The sequence below is a fragment of the Meles meles genome, chromosome 14, assembly GCF_922984935.1.
Source record: "Meles meles chromosome 14, mMelMel3.1 paternal haplotype, whole genome shotgun sequence".
Classification (NCBI taxonomy): domain Eukaryota; kingdom Metazoa; phylum Chordata; class Mammalia; order Carnivora; family Mustelidae; genus Meles; species Meles meles.
In genome coordinates, this window is record NC_060079.1 from 70,371,642 (window position 1) to 70,394,532 (window position 22,891).

A 22,891-nucleotide genomic window follows, 5' to 3' on the forward strand; every position below is an offset into this window, starting at 1 on the left:
CTCTTAAAAGTTTTCTAATCAGACTAATTGGAAACTACTTGTAACCCTGAAAAGATTTTGATGTTGGACCTTGACTGAGCATGCATAGCTGGATATGAAATAAAAATAAAGTTTGGTTTCTTGGTGCTAATACTGTAAAATTACTACTATAAACAGCATTTCACATTAGTAATACAGTTAGGAAGCAAATTATATGATATATGGATGGTATATTTCCAGTTGCATGCTTAAAATATTTATGCATAGAAGAAAAAAAGCAAACTATTCCGGGTGTTATTCTGGGAAGTGGCATTATGGGTGTATTTCTCTCCTTTGTTGTTGGGGTTTTTTCTGTATTTTTAAGTGTTTGATAATAAACTTGTATTATTTTGAAAGAAGGAAAGTGTTTTAAGATTGGCTCCCAAGAGCTTTAGCAGTTGAAAAACTTGAAATCTAAGATTGGAATCTGTATGTTAAAAGTCGAGGATACATCAAAAGAAACGAAATCTTGCCATTTGCAATGACGTGAATGGAACTAGAAGGTATCATGCTAAGTGAAATAAGTCAATCAGAGAAAGAAAATGATCATATGCTATTTCTGATATGAGGAATTTGAGAGGCAGGGCGGGGGGTCGTGGCTTGTAGGGAGGGAAAAAATGAAACAAGATGGGATTGGGAGGGAGACAAACCATAAGAGACTCTTAATCTCATGAAACAAACTGAGGGTTGCTGGGGGGTGGGGGAGTAGGGATAGATGGCTGGGTTATGGACATTGGGGAGGGTATGTGCTATGGTGAGTGCTGTGAATTGTGTAAAACTGATGATTCACAGACCTGTACCCCTGGAGCAAATAATACATTATCTGTTAATTTTTAAAAAAGTATAGGCTGCAGTGTCTAATATGGCAGCCAGTAGTCTCAATTAAATATTTAAAATTATATTTAAATTAGGGCACCTGTGTAGCTCACTTAGTTAGTTAAGCATCTGCCTTCTGCTCAGGTCATGATCTGCCCTGGGATCGAGTCCGCATTGGGTTCCCTGTTAGCGAGGAGTCTGCTTCTGCCTCTGCCTCTCTCCCCTGTTCATAGTCTCTCTCTGGCTCTCTCTCAAATAAATAAATAAAATATTTTTTTTAATTACATTTAAATGAATTAAAAGCAAACTAATTTATTAACAGTTTGAGTCTTCAGTCACACTAGTCACGTGGTAAGTTTCATTAGCCCCATTATCATCGTCACAGAAAGTTCTATTCGACAACCTGGAAGCAGGTTACGAAACTGTGCCCTGAACACTAAAGACAGAAGTGAGCCAGTTTTCAGGGGCACAAGAATGGGCGAATGTCCCTCGCCATTGACCCTGAGAGACTCCTTTTCTACACCCCACCAGTCTGAGGCCAGATAAGCTCAGAGGCTTTCTCCCTGCAGATGTTCTGCTAGTTATTGATGGCTCAAGGCCCAGAACTCAGGGCTATCATCTCCTCGGGCAGACCTCCTGCCAACATATCACTATGACCATCTTCTCCAGAAAACTAAAGCTTCGCAAGCCAAAGTTCAGTTCAGCACAATTTCATTTCACAGATATTTGTCGAGCGTTTACAATGTGATAGGCACCATAATAAGCCTTGAACATACAAAACCAAGTAAGAGACATGTCTCTATCCTCCAAAGGATGCCAAAGGGCTAAGGCAGAAGGGCGCAAAGTAAGGATGGGTCTGTTCTTGGAGAATCTAGAAATGCTCCATGCATCTTAAATAGGTTTGAATAGGGTCTCGACATTTTTGCACCCAAATCCACACGCTGGCGCTTCTCCAACTTTCTCAATTTTCTTCATCCTCCAGAAGAAGAGTCTAGACTCCATGTTTGAAATGTAGCTGATTCCTGACCTAATATCGTTTTGTTCTTCATTTTGTTCTTTTGGTTTAACTTAACGTGGGATAGAGACATTCAACAATGTTAATATGAACTGATTTTCTCATGTTTAAGCCTGGTTTTATATATGTAAAATAAGTTTAAATCTTCAAATGAAATAAAAATATAAAATACTGCTTTGATAGTCGTCCATCCCATTTCAGATTCTATAAAATCAAATAAAAATTTTGAGTGAATGGTTATGTTTCAACCAGTTGTATTGCAACTGCTTAAGCACAGGGTAACCACCTGGAACCCTCTGTTCTCATATAAATCATGTTCCTGTATTTTAACAGATGCGATGCTCTTGGTGGCAGAGCGACTAGAAGGACCATTCAACATTGAGTCTGTCATGGACCCAATAGATGTCAAGATCTCCGAAGCCATTATGAATATGCAGGAGAACAGCATGCAGGTGTCTGCAAAGGTATTTGCATCCCTCATACTTCTATGAATGAGGAAAGTGCAGCAATCTAAAAAATGAAGTAGCTGGATACATGGGCTGGGATTATAAATTCTAATACATTGTTGGAGAGCTTTTCCTATTGAGCTACAAATTGGCTACTTGGTTAAAAACGTCCAACAAAATGGCATTGATAAAGGAAGGAATCTTTTCGTTCTCGGCTACTCAATCGTGGAATTTCAGAGAGCCCCAGGTAGATGGACTAATCCCTCACATTTGTGAGCAATTTGGGGGAAATTTTCTTTCTAGTATGTTTGAAACGTCTGCACACCCTCAGCCCGTTCTCTCTCTAGGAACCTCTAATTATATCTTCAGCTGTGCAAACCCGGCAAATGTTCTATATGTTCAATCGTAAATAATTAAACATTTCATCTGCGTTTCTTTTTTAAGACTATGGCGTAACCCTCATTAATGAATCTTCAGGGGGGAAAATGCTCCTTTGTATGAAGTCAAGCACACATTAAAAGAAGAAAAGTACATTTTCATAAATCATATGAGACAGGGCTTCTGAGGTTGCAGCTGCCAAACACAAAAACCAGGTGCCCCGTTTTTATTTGTCCCCCCACTCTGTTAAAGATAAACAGGACCTGCTTTAGGCAAAATTGAGAAGTTTGCAAAGGGTCTCCAGCCTGTTCTTCATCGGCCCTTTTCGCCCACCAGGATGACTGCACAAAGCCCTTATGTTCTTTTTATTGGTCTCTCTGTCATGATGTACTAACCAAATCCATATCAGCCCTTTAAGCCTGGTTGGTGACTGAGTGATTGCATTTTAATTGAAAGTCATTTACACAAAAATATGTTGGGCACATATGTGCTTAGCTTGATTCGATTTTTAAAATCCTTTGTGAAAGAGATTTCAGATATAATCAAAGAGGAGGGGATGTGTGAAGGGAGGAAGGGGAATGACAGGGCAGAAAGAGAGCCATGGAATCAGACTAGGTTCCCTTGGCTGAGTCTGAATCAAACCAGTTTGGGGCTTTTCGGGGTGAACTGGTAAGAAGTAGGATGAGAAAGAATCTGGCCTGGTCCCTTTTTCTCTCCTTGAGAGACGGACAAGCCAAGAGATTTACAGGCCTAGCTCTGGGTTTTAATGAGCTTGGGGTAACCCCAAATGACCACCACCCGTTGGGGAAAGAGCACATTTGGGGCTTCCACAAAAAGCTATTTTCTTCCTTTCCTGGGAAGAAAAATAGCAATCATTTATCCCTCTCAAATCTATTGCCTAGACACAGATTCATGTTTGAAGAGCCTGCTATCCTAGCCGTGCTTGAATGACCAGGCACTCAGGTTGCTGATATACAAAACAGCCCTAGAGAAGAGGGCGTAAGAAGCACTTGAACAAAAGGTGTTTGCGACCATCACACACTTCTCAGAAGGATCTCCACTGGAGTATCTGCATACGTGTTCAAGTTCTTCTATTAAAAATCCTCTAAGAGGTCAAATGGACTCTCTTTATTACCAGAATGTGGATGAGACATTTTTGTGGAATTTGTCCAACTACATTATAATAGGAGGGTTGTTAATAAGGAATGCGCTCTTAAAAAGACACATTTCTTTGTAAGAAATGTCAGAATCAAGAGTAGAAATAATACAGGGCATGTAAGGGTGCACTCATGTGAGAGGATATTGTATAGCAGGTCATAAAATAACAGGACAAAAAAATGTCGAATGAGCTAGAAACAAAAAAAAAAATGTATCTGGTAATCTTGACACAGGACAAAGGGGAGTGAGTTAAGGAAGGAGAGAAAGGAGAGCAGCCAGGCTCTACAGGACAGAGGGCTAGGAGGCAGGCTACAATGTGGAAGAGGGTATGGGGAAGGACCAAAGCCAGCCTTGACCATAGCGGAAAGGCAACAGGTGGTTGGAATTTGGATACATTTAGCAGGAAACACCAATAGGATTTGCTGAAAGAATGGGTATATTCCGCAAGAGGCTTTATTGGGTGGAATTTGGAAATAGGTTGTTTTACTATCCATATAAGCCACATCCATGAAATTATACAAGAACTAAAGTATGAAATCTACATATTTCCTAAGAACTAGAGGGTTGTATTCCACCCCCCCAACTTACTTTTTTTTTTTTTTTTTTTTTTGAGTGGGATCCATGCCTAGCCTGGAGCTCGACTCGAGGCTTGAACTCACAACCCTGAGATCAAGACCTGAATTGAAATCAAGAGTCAGATGCTTAACCGACTGAGTCACCCAGACACCCCATGTATTTTTCTTTTTTCAAGGGAACCGTCAGTCACCCTCGCTAAACAGCCTCACTGAGGGGCGCCTGGGTGGCTCAGTGGGTTAAAGCCTCTGCCTTCGGCTCAGGTCATGATCCCAGGGTCCTGGGATCGAGCCCCGCATCAGGCTCTCTGCTCAGCAGGGAACCTGCTTCCCTTCCTCTCTCTCTGGCTGCCTCTCTGCCTACCTGTGGTCTCTGTCTGTCAAATAAATAAATAAAATCTTAAAAAAAAACAAAACAGCCTCACTGAATTAGAAGTTCTAGATGTCTACTTCGTCTGGAATGTTTGCATAAAGAGGCTTTCTTAAACTCTGATAAGCCTTTGAGTGAGGCAAGAAGCAATTTCCCAATCGAGGGTAGAGGAGGCAGGTGGGCAGACATCATGAAAGCTGCAAAGCCTACAAATTAAAATGACTCTTCCAGGACATGATTGGCAACTCCTCCTTGGGAGATCCTTTACTTTATTACACCAGTTGCCATTAGCAGTCATTCCAGAACCTTTTTTGGAAAAGCAACGGTGTTTATAACTGTTAGATCATATATTGAATGCTTTCTTCAAAGGACTACACTGTGCGATATGTGGTTTATATTACATAATATTTATAACAATACTTGTTAAAAAAACACATAATATTTGTGATGAGCTAGAACCTCCCCCCTTATTTTCTAGATAAGGAAACCAAGGCTTAGAAAGGTGAAGTAATGCACAGGGGCCTCATGGCACATAAAGAATACACAGAGGAGGGTTCTGATGACGGGACCCATGTTGCCAGATCATTGCATTATAACAACAAGGGTGCCTCTGAAGCCAATCTCGTGCAAGGGCTGAGTTCAGTAAATATTTGTTGAATAGATCAAGTATTAAGAGAAAGCTCAAAGGCTTTCAGTAAAACCTTCATGAGAAGCTGAGGAAACAGGGAGGCAAAGCCAAAAGGATTCAAGTTGTCTGCCTTTCTGTCTGATCCCCTTCATAACTATACCAAGTACTTCCCACCATGCTCAATTCTAATGAAATCATTCGTCTTGAGCCTCATCATGTATTGCTTTCCTGAAGTTTTGGTAGTACAAAGCATAAAAGTCTACTTTTGCCCTCCTCTTTCTATCTGAAGGCTGAAAACGAACACACCACGTTTTCAGATATGAAATTTCCCTCCTCTAATGCCATAGGTTCTCATCATATCTTCAAGAGAGGACAGCTCATTTTGTGTACCGAGGCACTGATCAATGATTTAGTAGGATCTACCGACCAATGAAAAGTCCATTCCCATGAACTATGCTTCTGCTCCAAGCTTGTCTTAGGTCTGTTTTATTACACATTATCAGATCCCTTTTCCTCCTATTTAGCCCATAGCTAAACTGTTAGGTGTAAGGGACACTGAAATTCCTTCCAAAAAAAAAAATAATAATACATTGGCTAGGAGTACCTGGCTGGTTCAGTTAGAATAACATGAGACTCTTGATTTCAGGGTTGTGAGTTGGAGACCTGTGTTGGGTGTAGAGATCATTTATATCAATAAACTTTAAAAAAATATATATATATAGATTGGCTATGCCAGGTTGTATAATCAAGTTATAAAATTTTGGTAACAACATTATGGCACTTATTTCAAACTCTTGGTTTGTGTATTCTTTGTATAACATGATATTATATGTTATATAATATATATCATTATATATGTGTATTACACATTTTTAAGGACTGGGAACAAAAGCACATTTTTAAGGACTTTTGACAAATAGTAACAATGATGATCATCATGACCACAAATAGTTGAGCACTTAGTATATTCATTCAACAAACCCCCAATCATGTATCAGGCATGAGGAAAACAGTAGAAGACAAAACAGATCCTCTTCCCCATGCCATCTCTTTCTAGATGTTTTATATATTTATTTCAAAGCCCTGCCACAATCTTGTAGAGCATCCATTTCCTGATTTTACAGGTAAAGAATGTTAAATTTACAGGAATTGAGTAGCCTGCCTAGGGTCATGCAACGAATAAGGGGCAGACTTAGGATGGCAACTGCAAATGGTTTGATCCAAAGAAAGATTTTCCCAGCATGCCACTGTTTTCTCAATACATGTCTTCCCACCTGGTCCACATAAACTTTTGCACCAGAGGACCCAGACTTCTAAGGGAGGGCTATTGCCTAAAACATACCACAGGGAATGTTCTGAGGAGAAACAAGTGCTATTTGTTCAAGTCCCAACCAAGCTTCTTACCTTTGCCAACTTCCCAATCTTCATCACAGACAGCAAAGTGCCCTCATTATTCTACCACTTCTGTTACCCACCCAAGTTGCAGAACTTTGTGGGTGTGCGTAAATTCTCCAAGGGAAGAGAAAGCAAAACTTGCCGAGTCTCTGCCTATGAATTTCAGATGTATTGATAGTCTCCTTCTTATCCTATCAGGGAAGATGAAACTGATCTCACTTGATATAATTTAACTGTATTAGGAATAATTTCAAACCTAATCCAGGAAAAGATTGGTTTGTCAGATATAATCTAAATTAAGAAGCAAGCCTTATTAAATTCCAATTGAAACCATCCATTCAATTAATACTTATTACAGACAAGGGTAGAACCCATTACAGAAGAGTAGGGTGGCTTCCAGGTACTTAATTTTCTCCAGACAATTCTTTCTGAATCTACAGAACAAATAAAGATGAGAAGGAAGGAAGGAAGGAAGGAAGGGAGGGAAGAAGGGAAGAAGGAAGGGAGGAAAGAAACCCAAGAGGGTGGAAAAGAATAACGTAGTATTATCTGCCTCTAGCGAGTAGCTCTCAGTTTCTCACCTATAAAATGAAGGGTTCTTTGAAATGTGCTTTTTCAGTTCTAAACAGTTAAGAGTGTTGTGAACATTGTCTCTTTCACGACTGGTTAGGCTTCCTTTTCTAGCATCCAGATATTTTTCTTTTCTCTGGATCTTTTTTCTTTAGAACATTCAGGCATAAGTGATATCTTGAGAATTCACGTGTAGAAAATATCTTCATTCAGATCCAAGGATATTTTTTCGAATTTAGTTCAAATAAATATATTTTTATTCCAGTAGTGTTTTCTTTACTTTGAGTACCTCGGTTATGCATGCCCTTCTTAAGACAGGAAGCATATTATTTCTTGAGTTGTGGTTATTTGCATCCTTCTCTTCTCCTTCCCATGGTTATAAATTATTTGAGGATAGGAGTTACATCTTACTTGTGCTTAAACATTCTACAGAGGGCCATGCTAACATGCCATTTTACACATGGAAGCAGCAATATATTTTGCTGAGTTGAACTTGGAACATGAAGGTATAAAGCCAGAGACACTTCAACAATAAAGAAAAGAAAATTCCTTAAAATGTACTTGAAGTCAGCCTAGGATTCTTTAAAATAACATAAAGGTTTGGGGCACCTGGGTGGCTCAGTGAGTTAAGCCTCTGCCTTCTGCTCAGGTCATGATCTCAAGGTCCTGGGATCGAGCCCCACATAGGGCTCTCTGCTCAGCAGGGAGTCTGCTTCCCCCTCTCTCTCTGCCTGATGCTCTGTCTGCTTGTGATCTCTCTCTGTCAAATAAATGAATAAAATCTTTAAAAAAAATAACATAAAGGTTTTAAGATCAGATTTTGACATCAGACAGACCTTGGATCTGGTTTTTACTAGTTATGGGATTTGGGGCAAATTATCTAGCTAAACACAATGAACTCACCTGAAAAAATGAGAATCCTGGTAGTACCTTCTCATAGGGTGTTTGAGAGTAAAATGATATTTTCTATGTAAAATGCTTAGCCTGGAATATATCCAATCGAAACTACTCTTACAAGTGAAATATTTTAATTGCTGTTATTGAAAATATCTACGATGTGTGAATCCCAAAGAATATTGACTGGCTCTTTGGTTTTGCCTCATCGTGATGGTCTGTGAGGTTATCTTTAGCATCTCAGATCCGAAGAGCAGTTGGGTGATATACACGCCTGCCCTTGAAGGTGCTCGTGCTCAGGGTTATTTTCAAGGGCTGTGAGTGACCTTGAAGGGACACATATTTCTTCATGGCTTGGACGTGGCATGGCCTGACACTGAAGAAACAGCTAATGAACAAAGCCTTCAGAAGGAAGGTGGCTCGAGGGAATAGCGGAGTTGGACCAAGACGGTCAACAACTTACTGGATTCTCTGCCTGGTACCAGTGCAACAAAAGGTTTTAGGGGAATGTCAGTGGCTTCTGCCTATTGTCACATCCGTCTCACATTAAAGGCGTAATTGTCTTGCTGCAATGACAAGTGGTTCCGTTCCTTCTGCCTGATTTCTGAGAAAAAAGTAAATGGCCATACTATTTATAAAAGTTCTATTTCGATTTCTTCTTGAGTTTTGTTTTTAAAAGAAAAGAGCAAGTTCTCAATGATGCCTCGATTCAGAATCCTCAGAATAGTTTTCTCTGGTTATTCAGATTTCAAAGTTTATATTCTGCCCGTCAGCTCTTCCTTATACTATTTCACTAAGGAATAGTGACCTCCTTCAAATATCTTTTATTCTTTTATTTCTCCATTTCTATACAGAAAGCTAGAATCTGTTCTATTCCTGTTTGTGACATCACTGGGTAACAGAGCCAGATTTTTTTAGATGCTAGATACAAAGAAAAGAAAGGAAAAAAAGAGACACCTTTTTCTTATAAAGCAAAATGAAGGTTTGAGAAAAGTGCCTACAATGCATTTAGAGGAAATGCATCCAAAGCAAACTAGTTTTAACTTTCCTCCCATGTAAAAAGGATTTAAAAAGAAAAAAAAAAATCCCCTCCTTTTGATGATAAAGGGAAACTCCTGATTATCTCTAACCTTTGGAGATTTATCTTAAGATTCTCTTTCACGTTAACTTCAGGGCAAAACATGAGAAGACTACACTCAATGAAGCCTACTCAAGAATAAGTGATTGAAACTCAATTCAGTTTTTAACATTTAGAATGTTCTTAGAGGAAGATGCCCTCTCGCGCACCTGAATATCTTCTTCCAACATCCTCTTGCCTTAACAGGAGAACTTCCTTAGAATCATGCTTCCCAGGGACAGCCACTGGTCGATGGTCGGGTTGGAGGAGTTCAGGCACCCAGCCTCACAAATACAGTTAAGTCTAGCTCTGAGTGCTTTCTTCTGCCCAGGGAGATGCCATCTTGCTGGATCCAGAGGGCCACCGCCCCAGCCAGTCTACATTGAAACCCATAGAGGGGCTACCTTTGTGTGTTTACAGCAGCCCGTTCTGCCAGCAAGTTTTGAATTATATGGCTTTCTGTCAGTCTTCTTCTTCTGACCCGTTTTGCATATCTTTTCCATTTCACTTCATTATCCCAGAATAGATCCTAAAACACCAGCCAAGTAGCTTAGCTGCCTTACAGAGTGAAAATCAATCATCTCCTTATTAATACACATAACCTGTTGGCTAGACAACATGTCTTTAAAACATGTGGCTCATGGGGCTGGGTGACAAAAAGAGCTCTTGTGCAGAGAAGTGTGGGACCTCCTCGGACACAGCATTCTGATTTCGCTGTGGTGATATCCCAAATCTCTCGTAGCCCGGACTACTGTCCTGATCACACCTATTTATCCCACAGCCTGCCACACACCTCCAACCACCACCTCCAATAACCCTGTCGAAAACTGCCCTCGTGTCCTCCCCCAAATTTCACTGTCCCAGAGTGGCCCCCTCTGCCACCACCACTCGTAGCCAGAAGCCCAGCTGACTTATGAATTTCCCTTTCTCCTTCGCCCTCAAGGTTGATCCATGATGGACCCCAGTAAACATTCCTTCTCAATCTCTTTGTTTTTGTTTTTTGTTTTGTTTTGTTTTGTTTTTAAGATTTTATTTATTTGACAGACAGAGATCACAAGTAGGCAGAGAGAGAAGAGGAAGCAGGCTTCCCACTGAGTAGAGAGCACGATGTGGGGCTTGATCCCCGGACCCGGGATCATGACCGGAGCCGAAGGCAGAGGCTTAACCCACTGAGCCACCCAGGCGCCCCCTCAATCTCTTTTGATCCGTCCCCAGCCAGCAACCCTAAACTTATCATCTCCCGCATGGATTAGAGCCTCCTAATTAATTCCCTACCCTTGGTTCTACCACATTCCATTCCACCCTCTACACTGTAACCAGAGGGATTGCTCAGAATGCAAAGACGTTCCCATTACTCCCCTGCTTACCAGCTTTCCATGGTCCCCTGTTGTCATGAGACGAGAGCCCATACGTAGCCCCGGCACAGTGCTGTCCTCAGCCTGCCACCCTGCTCTAGGCCACCCTCCCCACTCTCCACGCCTGGGATTATGAAAGCAAACATTTCTCAAGCACTGATGATCTGCCTCGCACCATACTAGATGCTGTGGAGGTACAGGACTAAGACCAACAGAGCCTGAGTCCTACTACATGTTTTCACGTAGGAGGTAAGAGAACCAACCTCTGTATATCCCAGACATATGAGACAGCCTTGGCTCCAGAGCTCAGAAGAACATCTTCTTTCACCTCCATGCTTTCGCCCAGGCTGTTTCCTCATCCTGGAACATCCTGCCCTCTCCATGCCCAACACCCAATAGACACCATTTGCCAGGCACTATTTCTTCACTTCCTGGGCAAGAGTCAGTGGTATCCTGGTGAGTCCTTGCACATCCAGCTCTCAATGCAGTGAACATGCTAGTGGGCCGTATTTGCCAATTTCTGTTGTGTAAATATTCCCACCGTGGTGATTTCAAGCTACCGTCGTGATTTCACTGAACATGGAGTAGCACGCCACAATAGAAGGTTTCCCCCTGATGGATATAATTGGCATAAATCACCTCAAGATCATAGATAAGAGTAAAGAATTGGGAAATAATGAGTTTTGAGTATATATTACCTTTGTTTTCAGTATAATGTATACAATTTTAAGTTCATACATTGTAACTTTTAGTAATCACTGTTCAATGACTGACTTGCAGAATTCCTGACAATTTAACAGGGGGTCTTGGGAGCCCATAAGAGCCTGTTCCAGCACACCACCGCTACGCTAGGAAGCCTTCTCTGACTTTCTCGTCTGGTTAGTTGCCTCTCATGGGTGTCCCCATCGCATTTATCACAATGCAATTGTCAGGCTTCTTGCCAGAACCTTCATGAAAGCAGGGACATGTCCAGTTGGCATATCCTCAGCACCTGTGTCTGTCCATAATAACACTCGATGAATATTGGTAGAATGTTGGGTTGAATGAATGATACAGTCCAGGCTGATGAAATTGACACATTCATGTAAATTCAGCAAAATGATCTTAAAGAATTGCTTTAAACTCATAAACAAAGGGCATATGAAGTCATCATTTAGCCAGACCAAGAAGGTTAAGATTTCTTTCCTACCACATTCAAAATATGCTTTGTTCAGTTTCTTGTGATTCCTCCCTACTTACCACTGGGGAGAAAATATGAAGGTGTTCTGCTGTTTAAGGAAAGAAAATCCTTCAAGGGAAAAAAAAATCATCTTCTCAAGCCAGTGGAACGAATTTGCTTTTATTAAAGAAACAATTTTAAGACGTATGCAAAACATTTCACAGATACTCTGGAACCAAGCTGCATAAGCATCAGGAGTAAATTTTTAAAACCTTAAAACTGACATGGTAGCTGGCTTTTGAAAATTGAAGCTGGTGAAAAGCAGCCAGAGCTGACACTGATGACTTGACTTGATTCAGTATAACCCAGAATTCTCTTCACGGAGCCCTGAGCCCATCCAGGGACCCATGTGGAATTTGCCAGACAACTTGGCTAAGGGACCACTGTGATCTCTTTAAGAAAAGAAAACCATGAGTCGGGGAGCAAAGAAAAAGAGAGGAAGAGAGATAGGAAGAGAAGAGAGAAGGAGAGGAGGAGGAAAGAACACAAGAAAAGAGCAGGTTGATGTGAGACTTTAGGATGAAAATCTGTTTTTTTAAAAATATCAATCCTTAAGAAAATTGGCAAACTAACAAAACCAAATAAAAATACTCGATGTTTAAAATGTTAACATAATCAGCGTAATAATTTTATATTTAAAGAAAGAAGTCATTATTAAGATGTTCCAAGTTTATATTCAGGAAAATTCTTCATGGGATATTAGCAGAATGCTATTAGGAACCGGAAAAAAAAATGTGTAAAATGAGGCTCTAGGGTACTGGTTTAAACTTAAATCATGTTGATGATGTGGATTTTCTTGCTATTACTTTTAATGAAATGGGGTTTAAAAAATATTTTAAGTTATTCACATCTATTTACTAGTGATATGTAGACATCTCCTACACATCCATTTCAGTCTACATGTTTCACTTCCTCTCCAAGAAAAGGTTGCCAGCTCTATGGACCCGGAGGACAGGGACACATATAGTACAACCACAGCCATGGGCAGGTGGTGCTCCTCACCATTTTCACAGGGTGGAGAAATCAGGAAGAGAGGCATTGCAAACAGCCCGAGTTGCCTTCCCCTTTGCTGCAAGCAACAGCCATTACTTGAGATGGGAGGCTTTGCAAACAGCCCGAGTTGCCTTCCCCTTTGCTGCAAGCAACAGCCATTACTTGAGATGGGAGGCTTTGCAAACAGCCCGAGTTGCCTTCCCCTTTGCTACAAGCAATAGCCATTGCTTGAGATGTGATCTCCAGGACCCATAACTCGGCTTGTCTACCAGCCATCAGAGGGCCAAGTTTGACTATTTTATACACAGAGTCCTTGGCTCTCTAACTGGCTCTTCAAGCACAGTGGGTAGCTGTAACCAAATGACCAAGAAACAGGATTTTTTTGGATCTATTTATCAGTTCAAACAAAGTTGTTGATTTAGTTTTTCTCTAAGTTGGCACAGTAAGCGGAGTAAGGGAAATATCAAATGAGCTTTTTACGCAGATGGATGATTCATTGTTTTTTCTGAAGCCTGAGGAAGAAATGTTAAATTGATTTTGAAGAGATAATTGATTCTTTGGAACAGAGTACATAAAACACACAGTACAGTGTCTGGCCCATTGTGGACATTGAATAAGTGTTAAGTTCTCTTTTCTTTCTGATCCTGCCTTACACAAATCTGTCTGCTTCTTGCCTTCCATACATGTTTGCAAAAGGGTGAAATTATAACTAAAATTTTCATTTATCCATAATCTTTCACTCCCTATTTTTTTTTAAAGCACATACTATATGGTAGGAACTCTTACAGATTCTGCGATTCAGCAATAGTCGTGAACAAAATGTAAAAGACCCAATTCTTCATAAAAAATGATTCATGGATCACTCTGTATCATCCATAGATCTGATTTGTTATTCATTACTGTGCTATTTAATTACAGATTATGTCAGTTAAGATTATACATTTCTATATCTCAGGTTTGTTTTTTTTTTTCAGTGTCTTTTCAAAGCATCGTATCATTTTATCTTCCCAGCATGCTTGAGGATTGGGGAAAACATGTTACCCAAAGGTCACACAGGTATAAGGAGAAGGTCTGAAGGTGGTACTCCAGGCTTTTAGAGTCCTGCCCATGACCTTTTTCTTATGCCACAGCTGTCTCTCATGCAAACAATGGCCAAAATAGAGAGAGAGCTGATGCAGATATGATCGCTTCTGTTTCCTTGGGAACGAACGGGATAGATCTGAATTCCCCAAGTGGTCATCTGACAGTTCACTCATTAACACTGTAATATAAATTAGAATCTAATAAGTAAATAAAACATGACTTACTCTCAAAATATCAGGTCCAATTAAATCTAGGTAGCATTCACTGCCACCCATGTTAATATAAAAGATGAGAGCTCTGTTTGCAAATTTCAGAATGATATATGGGAACAGCAACATCTCGCCACAATAGGAACCCACTGAGTAGAAAGTGAAAGGATAGATTTTTTTTTTTTTTAAATACCAGAGCCGAGACGGAATTGATCCGCAGCCACTGCTTATCAGCTTGCCAGTAATGACTTTTGTGAATGTATAATCAACACGGAGAAGACAAAGAGATGTAGGCATGAAGCTATGGGGGCTTGTGAAAAAGTGCACACCGTGTTGTTTTATTTTAAGGGAAGTATGTTAAGATGCTGAGATGTTCTTAAAGGAAAATGTCTTATATTGAAAAATCTAAGACTCAGCACTCAAACCTGTTATCACCACACCTTCCTCTCTTTCTCGCCTCTCCGGAACAATAAAATGTCTCTCCTTTCAGAACTTTGTATCTTTAATGTCAGCTTCTCTAATCTCAAAATGCCAGCACACTTCTGAGACATTTTAGTAATCCTCTTAAGAGAGAGAATTCACGAGCCAGATATCTTTCCCAAACCCACAGTTTTTGCAAGCCCACTAAGCGGGAAGGATAACTCCGTAGTGCGTTTGCAGCATCCATCTATAGTGGGACGGCCAAATACTTCGCCGGATTACAGTGAGCGGTCCCCCCCCCTTACCCGTGGTCTCAGTTATCTGCAATCAGCCGTGGTCCGAAAGCGGATGATCTTCCCTCTGACGTACCTTCCTTTATCAGAAGGTCGCCAGGGGTCTAATGCCACGTGACAATGCCTACATCACTCACCTCACTTCACTTCGTGTAGGCTTTTACCATCTCACCTCGTCATAAGAAAATGAGTGAGCACAGTAATAAGCTATTTTGAGAGAGAGGGAGTCCACGTTCACATAACTTGTAGTATGGTATTTTGTTATGATTGTTCAATTTTATTGTCTGCTATGGTTGTTTATCCCTTGCTGTGCCTAATTTATAAATCAAACTTCATCCTAAGTATGTATGTATAGGGAAAAAATCGTATATATAGGGCTTGGTACTGTTTATGGTTGCAGGTATCCCCTGAGGGTCTTGGAACATATTCCCTGTGAATAAGGGGAACCACTGCATCTAGTTATCTCTTACAACATCCCTTGGAGGAAGATAGGCAGAAGATAATACTGATCCTATTTCTTCAAGGAATAAAGCTAATGATACGTTCCTACAATGAGGCGGCTTGCCTGCACCTGTGTTCTCCAGAAACTTCTGTTCTGTTGTAAAGAAAAGACCTTTAGTGTCTTAAAAATCGTATTTCTTCTCTTGAATTAAAAGTGGTGGAGGGCACAGGCACTGTTGGTGGGAATATAAACTGGGGCGGCCGCTACAGACAGTGCAGAGTTTCTTAAAAAACTAAAAATAGAACTACCATGCCATCTAGGAATTTCACTTCTGGGTATTTATCCAAAGAAAACAAAAACACTAATTTGAAAATATATATGTACCTCTATGTTTATTGCAGCACAATAGTTAAGATATGGAAGCAACCTAACTATTCATCAATAGATGAATGGATAAATATAATTTTATATATAATATATAATTTTATATATTATATTTATATATAAATATAAATTTATATATAAAATTTATATATAAAATATAAATATTATATTTATATATTATATAAGTATGTATGAATATAAATATAAAAATAAATTTATATATATAAATATTACTCAGCTATTGAAAAAAATGAGATCTTGCATTTTCCACAACAGGGAGGGACCTAGAGGGATTATGCTAAGTGAAATACATCAGACAGAGAAAAACAAATACCATATGATTTCACTCATATGTGCAATCTAGAAAACAAAACAAACAAAACAGAACAGAGACAGACTAATAGATAACAGAGACCAAGCATAGTTGCCAGAAGGAAAGGGAGTGTAACAGGTGGATGGGATTAAGACAGACAGATGCCCAGTTATTTAAAAAAAAAAAAAGTCACAGGGTTATAGAGTACAACATAGGGAATATAGTCGATAATATTGTAATAATTTTCTATAGTGACAGGTGGTAACTAGACTATCGAGGTGATCATTTTGCAGTGAGTAAGAATATCAGATCACTATGTTGTACACCTGAAACTATATAATCACATATATCAAATACAATTCAACTTTAAAAAATTGTTTTATCTAAAAAAAGAGAGAAAGAACATAGTGAAGGGTGGAATGGATTCACAAATTCTTCTAAGTCTATGTGTCTGAATGTGAACCACTTCCCTTGGTCAGGTAGAGCAGACTTCACAGAGCATCCCACGGTGTGTTCCCTGGGACCCCATCTGGGAGAACCTCCCGCACCCTCTGGGGATCCTGTGGCCAAACTTCAAGTTACTGCAAAGGACCTCCCTTTTGATGAATCCGAACACACATTCATATGACCAAGTCCCGCCAACTTTACTTGGACGCATGGAATTTATTGCTCATGTAACAACTGTTAACAACCCTTGGAAATATTATTTTAGGGAAAACATTGAAGAAACATCAGCCCAGATGTTTTTTTCCCCTCAAATGTCCTAACTCAGAAAACAAAACTAGAAAGAAAACGGTTGTAGAATAATCTAAGTAGCTAATTATTGTCAAGCCCTTACTTTTCCAGATGCTGATTTCTGTTTTCCTGCCTTACGTACTGCATTTTATCATCACAGTGTGGGGAATAATATTAGTATCCCGTTGGACAGAGGAGGAAACTGAGGTTCAGGGAGGACCTGAATGTTGGCATGGCACTGGCTGTCCTCAGCCCTACCTCCCACCCATCCACATACTTGCCCTGGGCTATAAATACCCTCTTAGGCTAGTGTCCCAGACCTACATCTCCAGCACTGACCACCCCTCAGCATAGACTCTTGATCTACTGATTCTCATGGAAACTAACCTCATTTAAACCTCTCACCTAACTGACCCACATTATCCCTCATCTGTTTCTTCCCTTATTCCAAACACAATATATTAGGGTGCTCTAAAACACCAGGAAAAAGGCTTATTAGCCCTTTAGACTAAGCCACAGAACTTTGTCTTCACAATACCGCGGCTACAGTAAGCTCAGAAAATGGTCGGAGGCGATCCGAATGTCCTGCGTAAGAATTCCTTTCATCATCCGTTCCATGAACCCCAGGTTGGATTTATTTTTTTAAAGATTTTATTTATATACTTGAGAGAGAGTGAGCATGAGAGGGGAGAGGGTCAGAGGGAGAAGCAGACTCCCTGTGAGCAGGGAGACAGATGCAGGACTCGATCGCGGGAATCCAGGATCATGACCTGAGCCGAAGGCTGTCGCTTAACCAACTGAGCCACCCAGGGGCCCAAACCCCAGGTTTTAAAAACATGTTGTCTAACTAAAAGATTGCACGTGTGATACATGAAGGCGTTGCTTTTCAGTTTGTGACTCATCTAAGTAAAAAGACGGATAGAGGGGATAGAGGCTGCTTACGGTACAGTCTCTGCCATGAGAATCAGACAAGGGCTTTCCATCCTTCCTGAGCACATGGAGATGCCAGTCTCCTCGCCAGCTCTTCCATTCAGATTCTATAAAGTTCCAAAAACCAACTCTTGACCCCTTGGCATGTCCCTTCCACAGGGAAGGGTCTCCTTACAACCCTGCCTTTTTGCCTAAGGTTGAACTAGAATCTGTTGAAGGACCTTCAAGGTTCATAGAATGACAGATTTTTCCGTAGGTCTCCGGCTGATTCTGAGGTGAGGTGTCCTTTCCATCATGATTACGGGGCAGTGTTTTCTTCCGTTTGGATCATACTCTCGACAATGTCTGCACTCAAGCCACCTTAAGAATCCAAACCTGATCTAAATAACAAAAGGCTTCTAGACTACATTGACTTAACTCACCTTCAGTATAATTAACACTCTCGAAAGAAAAAAAAAAATCAAACACGTGGTAAGGTTTGTCTGTTATGATGAGTTATCTCCCCTGGGCTCTAATATTCTTTCCAGGCATTTCTTGTTCCTTTGATTTAATTTAAACCGGGGAGCCAGATTTTTCCCAAAGAGCAAATTAAGAAGGTCTGTTAACTCTTTCAGTGCCCCGACTTCAAGAAATCCCCAGCAAGGCTATTAGCATTGTTTTGCCTTAGGCTTTCCACTTTCTAAAAGTCAGCTGTCATATCTGGAGCAAGCCGGAATAGCACACTCAACAAAACCCTGGAGCTCTGGAAATGTTAATGTCCTCCATCAGCAATGACCTTGCCACTGGAAAGTGATTTAGGCACTAGGGAGAAAAGGGCCCACTATCTTTATCACGCTGGTTTACACCATCAGCTTCAGAAATTGTGTGAGAGAAGAATAATCAATAGTGTGTTAAGACCGATCTCGAAGTATGCCAAGACAAAGTGCTCCTGCTCCGTGAAATGCTGAGTTGAAGGAGAACTTTTGAATACGACCGAAGAGAAATTAGCTGCAGTGGTAACACCGAATGGATTGTGTCTCGAGATGGAATTTGTCATTGGGAATGGCACTTGGAGTGCTCTCTGTGGATTTCAGTGGAATCCTATAATATGCCTGATGAAAAATGCTTATTTTAGAGTAAAGCAGATTCAAATAACAAAACCGAAAGGCATGCATGCATTCTAAATGCACACATGCAGGTTAAGAATGAGCTGACGCAGGGTACGTGGTTGGCTCAGTGGGTTCAGCTCAGGTCATGTGGGATTGAGTCCCACATCGGGCTCCTTGCTCAGTGGGAAGCCAGCTTCTCCCTTTCGTCTGCTTGTGCTCTCTCTCTCTCTCTGTCAAATAAATAAATAAAGTCTCAAAAAAATAAAAATAAAAATAAAAAAGAATTAGCTAACACAAATAGCTCCAGAAAGCTAACCGAAATAAGTAGCAAAGAGTAGAATCACCGCTTCTGTAGAAAAATGGAGGAAACGTCAAGTTCAACTTCATCGAAAGTTCCTGAAAATGTGACTAGAGTTTTTGTCCTTTTAGTAAAGGTATTATTTCTTGATAACCAACAGAGAGTAGGAAGCTTCTAAAAACAGCCAAAGAAGTATCCCCCACCCCACCCTGAGAGAAATCACTGTGGGAAAGAGCTGACTGCTTGATCCCTAAGATCATTACACAAAAATGTTTGATTTCCCACAGCAAACCCAGCTACTGTCACATGAACAGCTGTCAACAACAAAATTAGAAGGAGCTGTCCTTCTAGGGATTTTTCACCACGTTGCCTTGTCCTATTTCTACATCTTTGCTCCAAAGAGTGTATTCAAAGAACTCTTCCAAGTACGGGTTTTCCTTATCCACAGCGGGGCCGCCCAGGTTATTTGGCCTTGGGTGCTGGACACGAAATACTTCCGTCACCGTCCCAGGAATCCCACTTGGATATTTGCCGCATGGCAGATTCAAGTACATGAAAACATCTCAGTCACGTTCATTTAGTCCTGACATGTAGCTATCGCAATTCCTACTTTTAGTACAGTCAATGTTCATTATTTGTGGTAGTTATGTTTCATAAAGTGGCTGCAAATACGGAATTAGCAAATACTGAATTGCTGGAAAGACAGGGCTAGGCTCCTGCAAGGTTTTAGCCTCCTTTTCGCCAACCAACCAATAGGCAACCTATGTGTAACTCTTCTTAAAGACACCTTATTTAGCATATACTGTTGAGTCATTAACATTGAACTCAGGGCCTGGTGCACTACACCTTCTGCCTGAACAAGGTTTATCTAACACACATATTTTCTCCATATGGCACATCACAGCCCCCTGTGCTCAGGAACAGCCAAAAGCCCTTTAGCGCTGAGCTCGGGGGGCCATCTTAAACAGGGACATTGCCAAGTAAAAGCATAAGAATTCGAAAGAGGGGGCCCAAAAGAGGCCGCAGAAAGGACACTTGTTTTCAGGATGGCAGCTGAAACAAGAAGGCAGAAAATCACTTCGTTCAGCTTCAGCTGGGACCATGCAGGTAGGGCCACTCTACATGGAGGCCCACGTCTACAGAAGTGCATGACTATTGATTTGGGGCTTACAAAGTAATTTTATCGAGTAGGCAAATTCGCAAATACAGAATCCGTAAATAACGAGGACTGAGTGTATGTGTTGAAAATAAGAGTCAGGGCATAGAGTCAGGCACCCTACATCTGTCTAGTTGGTTCTTATTATATTAGCAGTTGTCCCCCCTTTAAATTTAGAGATTAGAGTTTATTCGAGGTAGGGTCCCGTGAAAAATGGGAAACCCACTGCGTTGCCTGCTTCTGCACCGTGATCTCATGAAGAAACTCCTGGTTTAACTGTCTTAACCTTTCAATGGTTCTTGCAGGTCTTTCAGGGGTGTGGCCAACCCAAACCTGCTCCAGCCCTCCGATCTGCTCGCTCAGCTCCTGAAAATTTTAATACGCGGTTCAGGCCTTACAATCCTGAGGAGAGACCCACGACTGCTGCAGGCACGAGCTTGGACCGGCTGGTGAGTTCTCTCAGATTGATGGCCATTGTGGGCACTTTCTGTTACCAAGGTTATTCTTCAGGAGACGTGATGGGACTCTGAAAAAGTTGGTTGTAAAAGTCATCTCCTTCTTCTATCTGCTCCTGGTCTTAATTAGAATATTGAAAAATAATGAGATCTTCCTTTTAGGTCATGAATTAGATTATTTAAGGCATCTTATCACTATTAATCCACTCTTGCGGTGGCCAAATTTTCAACTTCATATATCTTCTGAAATATTAATCTGAAGACCAAGTAACTATATCTTCCAGAGATATAATTACAATAGCACATTTCTTCCTCACCTGCTTCTGTTACTTATCTAGTTATGTTACAGTGCAATTTTATTCTGCCTTCTTGTGTGTAAAGTTTTCTGTTTGAAAGACCTTGCCAAGACATCCCAAGTCAATGTTACTACTATTTTTTTTTTCTTTTTTTGTGTCTTTTAAAAGTTGGAAGCCTTAAAAATAGTTACCCTTTGATCCACTAAAATGTATGTCAGGGGACCAAACGATATCTACCCACAAAGCAATTCACTTGGAGAATACAATCATAAACATAATAAACACCATTTTTTTAATGTGTTCTAAAAATCAAATTTTGCTATAAAAAATGAAAAGCTCATAATTTCAAAGAAATACTACCTGATTATTTTCAATGCAATTTATAGCACTATAAACAATTTATATACCTGTAATTGTTAGCACGGTTCACGTTGCCTTGCCAATTATCCTGATGTAAAATTAACAGATAAAACCTTAAGGTCATAAAATACTTGAACCACATCTGATTATGTCATATCAACTCAGATCTCCAGAGTTTCTGGTTGTGAAAATACTTTTATTAGTCACTGTTATAAATTACTTTATCATTTAAGTCACTATCCTTTCGCAGCGTAGGACTCATAAGATTAAATTGTTGAGTGTGGCCTCCCCGTAAGTACAGCTCAGCATCTCGGTCTATAAAAATCAAATGTACTTACAACAGAAAGGCCTACCGTGAAGAGCCAAAATGAAGGGGTAAGTGGAGTCATTAGCTGCTAAATTAGGTTATAATTTATTCCTGTTTATTAGCAAATAAAACCCCTCTCCCGTGTAGCTCTTGGAAAAGGTCTCGTCTGGGTATTGCTTCCACATTCTGTGTTACCTTGGTCCTGTCTAGTCTCTGTTCCCGGTGTCAGGAAGAGTTTAAAAGTCGTCGCCTTTCTTCTTTTAAACAACCAATTAGAGTCCCCAGAACCACTGGCCAATTGTTTTAAACAACCAGTTAGAGTTCCCAGAACCACTGGCCAATTGTTTTAAAGACGGGATGGTTGACATGACAGCCCATTGTTTGAGTTTTCATTTGACCAACTCTGTCGGTTAAGATCCTTTTCACCAGAGCACAAATGGTGAGTATGGGTTTGAGTTCCCTCACTCTCTTTCTCTTTTTTTGTTTTCTCCACTTTAGTTGGCTCTAACTTACTTATTGGAATAATGCAGGTTTTGGGGGAATTTTCATAAATTCTAATTTAAGAACTGGGGCACTGGGGCACAGTGCAACGTGTGTAAATCATAGAGATGTGGGGTACGACATTGTGCCTCTAGATAACAATCTTGTTTCATGCACTTAAATATCTGTTAGGAGAGTAGCTCTCCTGTTAAGTGTTCCTACCACAATAAAGTGAAATTTAAAAATAATTTGGGTGCATTATGCACTTAGTTAAAATTACATTGAATTGAATCAATATAATGATATCTATGACTACTGATTAATGGTTTTTTTCCCTTTGAAACAAGCACACTTTTCTCCCCAGGAGAGATACACACACACACACACACACACACACACACACACTCTCAAACAGGGGAGATAGAGCAAGAAAAATATTTGTCTTGCAGTGTGTATGCAATTTAGCACAACCTAAATAAAGCATCAATGCTTTGTGATTGTCACTTGATGTATAATATCTGATAGATATGGAAATTAGAATTTGAACCCTGTTTTAGAAAGGAAATTCACTGATGATCTTCAAAATGACCCCAATACAAAGGTCTTGAAGAGTATTGGCAAATAAACTGATTTAGGCTCTTCTATTTTTAGGCCCTCCCCCAAAATATATTTTAATCAATTTTTTTTTCTGAAAAGGA

At 40.3% G+C, this 22,891-nt stretch overlaps 1 protein-coding gene across 2 annotated transcripts in view; it reads left to right on the forward strand.

Moving 5' to 3' along the window:
* Positions 1–22,891, forward strand: part of GPC6 (glypican 6) — a 1,107,056-nt gene that overhangs the window by 996,273 nt on the left and 87,892 nt on the right. For both annotated transcript variants that reach the window (XM_045978183.1, XM_045978184.1), the window contains exons 5-6: positions 2,183–2,313; positions 20,601–20,744. In XM_045978183.1, coding sequence (XP_045834139.1) covers positions 2,183–2,313; positions 20,601–20,744 — 275 coding nt within the window. The remainder of the gene's footprint in view (positions 1–2,182; positions 2,314–20,600; positions 20,745–22,891) is intronic.